The sequence below is a fragment of the Coffea eugenioides genome, unplaced genomic scaffold, assembly GCF_003713205.1.
Source record: "Coffea eugenioides isolate CCC68of unplaced genomic scaffold, Ceug_1.0 ScVebR1_2939;HRSCAF=4064, whole genome shotgun sequence".
Lineage (NCBI taxonomy): Eukaryota > Viridiplantae > Streptophyta > Magnoliopsida > Gentianales > Rubiaceae > Coffea > Coffea eugenioides.
In genome coordinates, this window is record NW_020863471.1 from 7,845 (window position 1) to 16,395 (window position 8,551).

At 34.9% G+C, this 8,551-nt stretch overlaps 1 protein-coding gene across 1 annotated transcript; it reads right to left on the reverse strand.

The window, feature by feature from the left end:
* Positions 1–492: 492 nt before the first annotated feature.
* On the reverse strand, positions 493–5,417 carry LOC113757307 (10 kDa chaperonin, mitochondrial-like). Its single transcript, XM_027300665.1, has 3 exons — positions 5,222–5,417; positions 4,560–4,699; positions 493–836 (listed from the first exon to the last, which is right to left on the reverse strand). Exons 1-3 carry the CDS (start codon positions 5,324–5,326, stop codon positions 788–790), a joined length of 294 nt encoding a protein of 97 aa, XP_027156466.1. The 5' UTR covers positions 5,327–5,417; the 3' UTR covers positions 493–787.
* Positions 5,418–8,551: the final 3,134 nt, after the last annotated feature.

Sequence of the window (8,551 nt, forward strand, 5' to 3'; positions counted from 1 at the left end):
ATTTTTTAAATACACATCTCAAAATATTCAAAAACACACAAAAAAAAATTTTTCCTTATTCCCTTCCGCTTTTTCTTTTTTCTTTATTTCCCTTTCTCCCTCCCTCCCTCCCTCCCTCTCCTTCCCCCACCAACCTGCTCCTCCCCCCAACCTGCTCCTCCCCTCTGGATGTGCGAGAGAGGAGAATTAAGGGGAAAAATGTATATATTTAAAACTTGGGGGGAAAGAAGGAGAGGAGAGAGGGGGGAGAGGGGGGGGGGGGGGGGCGCTGTTATTAACCCAAAATAGAAACTGACAAAGTTCTCATCCTTGGTATCAGGAAATGGAGGTGGAGCTCATCCATCCTATAACCATTCTCTGCTTACACTTGGATGGGCTTAAATAGTTTGTCTCCAAGATCCCAATTTTATAGCAGTTAAAGACTTCAATCTAAAATTCACTCGTTCAAAAAAAGAACAGAATAAGAAAATGCAAAATGCAGTTGCCCAAGAATTGTTCAAATGTGCAATGGGATCAACGACTCCATTGCCTATATCAATTACCTACAAGAATGCAAGCATTAAACAGTTTCTGCGACACAATTGGCCAATTCACGAGTTAAGGCTCAAGGGTCAGAAAGACGCAATACTTCATTAAAATGTCAAGACAGCCTTCTAAGTTAATCAACATTTTAAAACTAAGAAATGGCATTTTCCATCCTAAGAGAATCCAATTCTCCGACCCGCTGATACATAGTCCTAGCATACCACCAATGTAATATCTTTAACATGGTGGAAGTAGCAGCTTTCTAATCATGCAATGTTCCAAGGATGTCATCATCTCGGTACAAATGGTACCTGAAAACAATGCAAAGTGATTTCCACATTAGTAGAGCATAATTGCTGAAATACAGCGAAGACCTCAGGAACTCAACACAGAGGAGAAGAAAGAAGGTTTCCAATAGTTTAAGATGGCACAATTATCTGAATAAATGAATCGTAAGTTAGCCTCTTTCAAGGAAGAAACACGCTTTCTTGATGACAAAAGCAGATAAGGGTCCACAAAATCAAGGCTAGCATACTTTGAAGCTTATTGGTTAAAAAAATGGATATCCGCCCAAAACAGCTAAAGTTACATACTTCACATATTTTTCATGCAGTAAGACTTCAGTATTTAAATATGTACACAAGCAATGATAAACAACACCACATGGCACGCATGCTTCAAAGATTTTCTTCATTGTGAATGACAGTTTTCCTTGAAAAAACCTAGCTCAATGATCAACCAATATCAATGGATGGACTATTATCCAACATGAATCATCCCCTCTATGTACGCAGATTAAGCGTCAATTCTGTTATTAGGCATTCAGAAAATGAATATTTACTTGTTCAGGATTATACTAAGTGCAGAATGAGTAGACAAGGATTCCATAATAAATGCCTGCTAAAACAGCGCCAGTAAAGGTGATGAAGACCACACAAAGCTAACTGCAAATGGCAATAAATGAACTTAGTTCTGCACGTATCATTTTTACATGACAACACCAGCTCCACAAAAACCAGGAAGAGATAATGACATATTCACTGCAATTGACATAAACATACAGCTATTTGGGCATCTGGCAATCCAACTCATGACATGTCTCATACACAGGAGAATATGAATACAACAAAGTAAATCATGCCTATATATAGCCACAGATTTACACAGAATTAATGGAGATCCGTCAAGTGTGTGCAACATACATAAACACATAGACAAACACAAAACAGAACAAAACACACCCCACTCTCAAGCCCACACCTACCCCCACCCATCTACACACACCCAGCCACAAAAAACACAGAGTTGGCTCCTAGCATTCTCGCCAAAAAAGAACTTAATCCTACAATCCAATCCAAAGTGAAAAGCAATCAACATTCCGAATTCCCAGTCAATTCAACAAAGGTAGAGCAGTTCAAAATAAAAGCCAAGTTTGAAATTTTAAAGCTGAAGATGCTAATGAAATGAACAGCCAAAATGATACAACTGGCACTTCACTTGGTCAATCTAAAATTCTGGTTTTTGACATTATTGCTCTTAATCAATTTATTCAAGGACAGACAGGAAGTATTGTCACGAACAAGCAAGGGGTTTTCATGATGATCATCATTGAGCATCAGATTGGATGAAAAATCAAAACCAAGGGTTTGGAGATGATAATGATGTGTAAAAAAAGGTGATGACATCAATGCACAATTCACAGTAACATTGACCGGAATTTGTTCATCACATGCCACTATTCACATGTGGTACTTTTCATCATGCAAGTCTCAGCTGTTCATGTTCTATATACACAACACTTGCTGTAGCTCAAAGTTATTGCCGTAATCACGGTTTTCATGATAATAAAAGAAGAAAAGATCAAGGTTGGAGTTGGCAAACGTTTTCAAAAACATTCTCATTCTATTAAAGGAATCATACTCATCGTTATTGGTCACACCTAATTATCTAATTGGTAGACTTCTTTTTAGCTCTATAGCACGTCTCTTCTGAATGCTTCATTTTCTCATATAGGAAATTCTATGAAACTTGAGTTAGCAATGCATACTCATGTCCTGTTGAGCAATCTTTAACAATATATTACGTACCAGCTGCTGAAGAAATGCTACCCCTATGAGGTAAAACTACTGAGTCAAGGATCATGACCCATCACCAAAAAAAATTATTTGCTTACGCCTTCAAGGTGAAAATACAAACTCAGGAAATTCCTAATCTCAAATTGCTTAATAAGAAATTGTTATAAGATTACATACAGGCATAATATAGGCCTTGGAGGAACAAGCGTACAAGTCCTTGAGAATACTCCCAGATATACTGAAGATGATTTTAAAAAATTCCCAAAAAGTTGGACTGCATCTAGGACCATAACTCCTGGATGGGCAAATCACGTAGATTTGCAAAATGTTGGACAATACATCTATCTGAAGCTCATTAATTATGTGAAAGAAACATATCTATATCCTAATCGTCTGAAATATCAGATCACAACAATGGATCCCAAGCATCTTCAACATTGTACTAATTCAATTAATAATTGAATGCCTTAATTGGACTCTCATAGTACTTCGAGCTCGAAAGAGAAGTGAGGAATGCAGTTCCCTGGCTATTCTTTTACCCAATGAAACAGTTACGGTTTTCTATTTTGACTTTAAAAAGAAATAAAATACACTAGTGGAGACAGTTCCACCGCTGGAAAACTATATCAAAGGGATAAGACTATTCTGCGACCATAGATTCAGTCAATCAGACTTGTATAACTCAAAAACAAAGTAAAGAAGTTCAATCTGACCAAAAAGGAGTGTTAGGTAGATCATAGAATGAATCACATGATTCACTTGAAACATTGACAACCATGTAGAAGTAAAATACATCCAGGATCAGCAATATGTGATAAATTCAGTACTTTGCATTGATCAAATGCACAAGTGAGATTTTCATCTGTAAAAACCGGACTGCAATTGCACTAGGTACAGCACAAGGTTTGCTTGTGTTTGTAAGATTCCCCAAGTCAATCCAAAATATTGAGAAGTTGTAATAATGTGGATAAGTCACTTATTATAGTAGAGACATCATTTCCGGTAACTCCAGACCCATTAGTAGCCATTTCCTGTTAATATTTATCGCTCAAATGAGATAAAACCAATTCATTCATGGTCCATCATAGCCTTTACATTCATTTTGACACTTTGATCTAGCTATGAAGGAATAAGGGGTGCTATTCTTTAGACTTGTTATGTAATAAACTCAAGGTTAGAATAGGTACGTAGTGTGATCCACCATCCCCCACAATTTACATGATGCAAATTCTGGTGAGATTGGCTGACATGCTTTCCACGAACTATATTCCTAGACTAACATCAGACAATTGTCAGAGATGATATCATTTCTCCAAAAGAATGGCACTGCATTATGTTCTAGAACAGATTAATGAGGGAAGAACAAGTGGCTTGAGAGCAAGCCATACGTAGAGGATTAAATAAAGACTGTTTTGAGATTGACTTATTATATAGACCATGCTGTATCACAAATTAACAGACCTGGCCAATGGAACAACTAACAGACAAAAGTAAGTATAATAACAAAACTGCCATTGGTTCAAGAGTAGGTAGACATTACTAAGTAACTAATCTCTGATCAGCATGAGCTACACATACGAAAGGGAAGATGGTTCTTGCATCAAAAAAGCACACTTCATATGTGATAAAATGCCTAATTACTAATAAAAGGAAACCTATAATTAGCCTTGAAACTTAGCTAGATTTAACTTTCAAGGTCCTCCAAAATTTGGGATCCTCAACACAGAAGTGCAATGGTATAACAAAATGTTAAAACTGAAAAACTGCTAGCATTCTCAGAAGTGTTAAACATTATGACCAGTTAAGGTTTTTTGGATCAAAAAGGACATTCAACGTGCCAAGAAAGCTGATTCAGTCATTAATTTATTCATCAACCAAAATTACTTGGTTCAAGTTATTTATGTGAATGGAGACAAACATTGAGGATAAACATCTAAAAGATAAACATGTGTTACTCACTCTTTCTCGCCGAGCTTCACTTGAGTTCCTCCATATTCAGGCAGCAGCACATTATCCCCCTCCTTCACGGTAACAGGAATCAGCTTTCCCTGGCTATCATGATACCCTGGACCGACAGCAACAACTTTCCCCATGTTCAACTGTATTATCAACAGTAATTAGTATATTAGATAAAAAAATAAAATCTTTCACAAAATACACATTTTACAAGCAAAAAGCCTTAATCGAATCTAATACAGCCTCATCATCTCTCCCAGCTTGTTTCCCTCTAAATCTGCATAACAACACTATCACTCAAAGCATACACATTTGAACTATTATCCACCATTCATACATGGTAAACTGCATCATCCGAAAACCAAATATCCCCAAGAAAAAAATCTCAAGAAATAGAAAAAATGCATAGAAACAAATTAACATCATCCACCCCAACTTAGTAGCATATTTTTGTAGATTTAGATATTAACACATCTTCTGCAAACCATGTGCATATGGTGCAGACCCACAAGCCTTAATCATTTCCTGTGCACTATTGAACACAATTAGGGAAACCACGACTCCAAATTATGCAGAAACAGACAATGCCCACATAGAAAAAGACACTTTTTTCAAGCAAGAATAAACAAATAAAAGTGTGCAGGTGAGAGAAAATTCAAAAGTACCTTGGCGGTTTTTTCCGGAAGCAAAATCCCAGCATTTGTCTTAGCAGGAGGGATCACTTTCTCCACCAAAACTCGGTTAAGGAGAGGAATTAAACGCTTTGCCATTTGAATTTCCTTTTGGTTTCGTCTGACTTTTTGGGCAGAAGCAGCAGACGATAAAGGAGGAGAAAGACAACGAGGGTTTTACCGGCTAAAGGGTTAGAGCCTTACAGAAGGGTTTAAGAAGGCACGGGGCTTCACGGGTTCGCTTCTTATTGATTTAAATGACTAAAATGCCCTCTCTGCAATCCTTTTTGACAATTGCTCACAAGCATAAGGGTTTTGGGTTGGGTCAAATCCCATGAGGCCATGTTTCGGCCGCTCAATTCTAATAATAAATTTTGTGGTCTTAATATGGAGAAATAAAACATCTTTGGATCAAAATCAATTAGTACGAGGATTTCATATTTTGTACTCCCATAGGAATCCAATTACAAGCTACACATTATGGGTTTTTTTTTTCTAAAATCTAAAATGATATGACATGAAATTGGTCTCAAAAAAGTTGAAGAGAACCACTTTCGATTCCCCCTCTCTCGAATGATCAACAAAAGTATATTGTTGTCTTTATGAATTTGAAATTTTTTAATAAATTGCTTTTGAAAATTAAAGATTGTCCCTTGCTGTATATCAAATCACATTGAACGATTTCCAACCTTCTGTTAATAAAATTTACTTTTTATTAAAAAAAGATTCCATAACTAGGAATCTTGACAAATCATTCCTCCTCAAAAAATAAAAAAAAAAGAAAAGAAATTCTTGTCTTCATTGTGTACATAAAAGGCAAGGCATTTTTTTAAAAATTTTTTTTTTCCGTTTTGGCAAAGACAAAGGTTTGTTTGTGTGAGTTTGGAAAGAAAATTACTTGTCTTTGTATGACACTTGTTATACAGTTATGGGTTTAATTAAAGTCGGTCAAATTCAGTATCTATGAAACAAATTACCAATTTTTTGGGTAACACGGGTACCACGGTAATGGACATCAAAGAAAGGGCTGGGGATTAGATGGGCCCAACGGTAAATTCATCTCTGCTCAACCAAGGGCACAACTGGGTTAACACCTTCATTTATATTTTGTGCAGCCCAATTTCTGCTGAGACTAAATCTAAAGCATGCTCGGCCTAACACATGTCACCTAGTTAGCCCATCTAAATGAAGAAATAATCTTTTTTTTTAGGCATAGGGATGAGAGTTTTTTTTTTTGGGGGGGGGGGTGGTGGGGTGTTGGTGGATTAAGAATTTTGTAAATGTGAATCCTCATGCAAATGAACCTGTGTAATTATAATAACCAAGACTAATTCATCCGGTAGCGATTTAATCAAGTCATCAATAAGTCTTGATTCGACTTGTAAGCTTTCCTTTTTTCTCTTGGAAAAAAAAAAGAAGAAGGAGAAGAACTAGTAGAGTTTTACCTCGCGAATTTTGTTTGTTTTAAATTTGTCACTTAGCAAAATAAAAAATTTGTTTGTCTGCTCTTTCACTGAATTTGCTTCACACTAAGGCAAGTTGAACTAAAAGAATAAATATGCAAATTATTTGGCTCAATTTTCAAAACGAAAAAAAGGCTATGACAAGAAAAAAAATACGGTTTGAGAACTTCAAGACTTGCTGAATATAAGTTGCTGGTATTTTCCCTCTAATGAGTTTTTTACCAAATTGTTGAATGAATTGTTTCTACCTTTTTTACTGAATTTGTATGACATTAAGGGTCCGTTTGTTTCGAGTTAAAATGTTTTCCAGGAAAATATTTTCCTAATTTCCCGTGTTTGGTTGCACAAAAGTTACTGAAAACATTTTCCTATGTAAAATATTTTCACTCATCTTATGGAAAACAACTTCCCTTCTAAACTTACTGAAGTTGTTTTCCGAAATGCATGCATCCCGCCTGTAGTATGTTCCAAACTTACTGAAAACATCTTGTAGTATGTTCTTTTTTTTTTTTAGTGTAAACAGGAGGACTCGAACCCAAGAGCTCTTCCTTACACTCCCTCCCCCGTACCACCCAACCCAACCCAACCCTCCCCCTAGTATATTCAAAATAAAAAAAAAATCTCATCCTGCTCATCCTATGCTAATAATTAATTATGTATAATAGGGACATTTTTTTTCTAGAGAAACTTTCAGCAGTGAGAGTGCAAGATATATGTCACAATAAGCATTGCATGTGATTGATATTTGACACTAAATGGCCAGCAATTTGTTTATTGCTTAAGGAGATATTTTTTATTCATATATACATTTCTCCAAGATTTTTTAAAGTTAAACAATGAGATAAATTTTCTTATTTTGCATGGGAAGAAATATGTAGTTATAATGTGTAGAAAGTAAAGATAGAGATAAAAGTGAAAATATTTCAAAAGTTAAACAAACACCAGAAAAATGAAGTAAGAAAATATTTTCAATAAGCTAACCAAACACTTGAAAATGATGAAAGGGAAGTGATTTTCATGGAAAATTACTTCCACGGAAAATATTTTCCCAAGGAAAACATTTTACTTCCAACCAAACAGACCCTAAATCATACAAGTTGAACTAAGAGCACCAATAGCCAAAAACTGGGTTCATATACCCTTAGGCAAAAAGGACAAGATTTTTTTTTCTTTGGGATAGTTTCAGAAACCTCCCCTGAGGTTTCCAACAGTTTCACTTGACATCCCTGAATTTTAAAAAATCTCATCCACATCCCGTACTTTGAACTTTTTGTAACATTTGAAACCCATTTCAAAATATAGTATTAAAAAACTCATAATGGGAGAGATAATATAATTTCATTCCAAAATTATCTGTTAATTGTTGTAAATTGGTTGATATGGTTCTTTAACTGAAATTTAAAAATTGATAAAAGATCAAAAAACTCTTTAATAGTTTTTGTGCCATTGGTTCGGACAAGAAATGCTAAATTATTTAAAATTACGAATGATTTACAATACTCCTAAAAACAACTTCAAACAATCTACAATAATGAAAGTACCTTTTTTGCACCAGTTAAAAACCAACACAAACAAGTTCATATATAACTTTTAGCATGTTGTATTTTCTTAGTTTTCAATCCATCAATTTGGACAAAAGATAAAAAATTTTAAAAAATATAAAGGATTTATAAAACTCCTTAAGTTAATTCAAAACACTTTATGGAAAAGAAAATATTAATTTTATAACTTGAAAAAATTTCAAATAAACTTTCAAGTGTTAACTCCTTGTAAAAGTATACTATAATTTGTCTAATCAGAATAAACCTTTGTATTTTTATTTTTGTTTTTAAATTATAATTAATATACTCACACTTTTGTA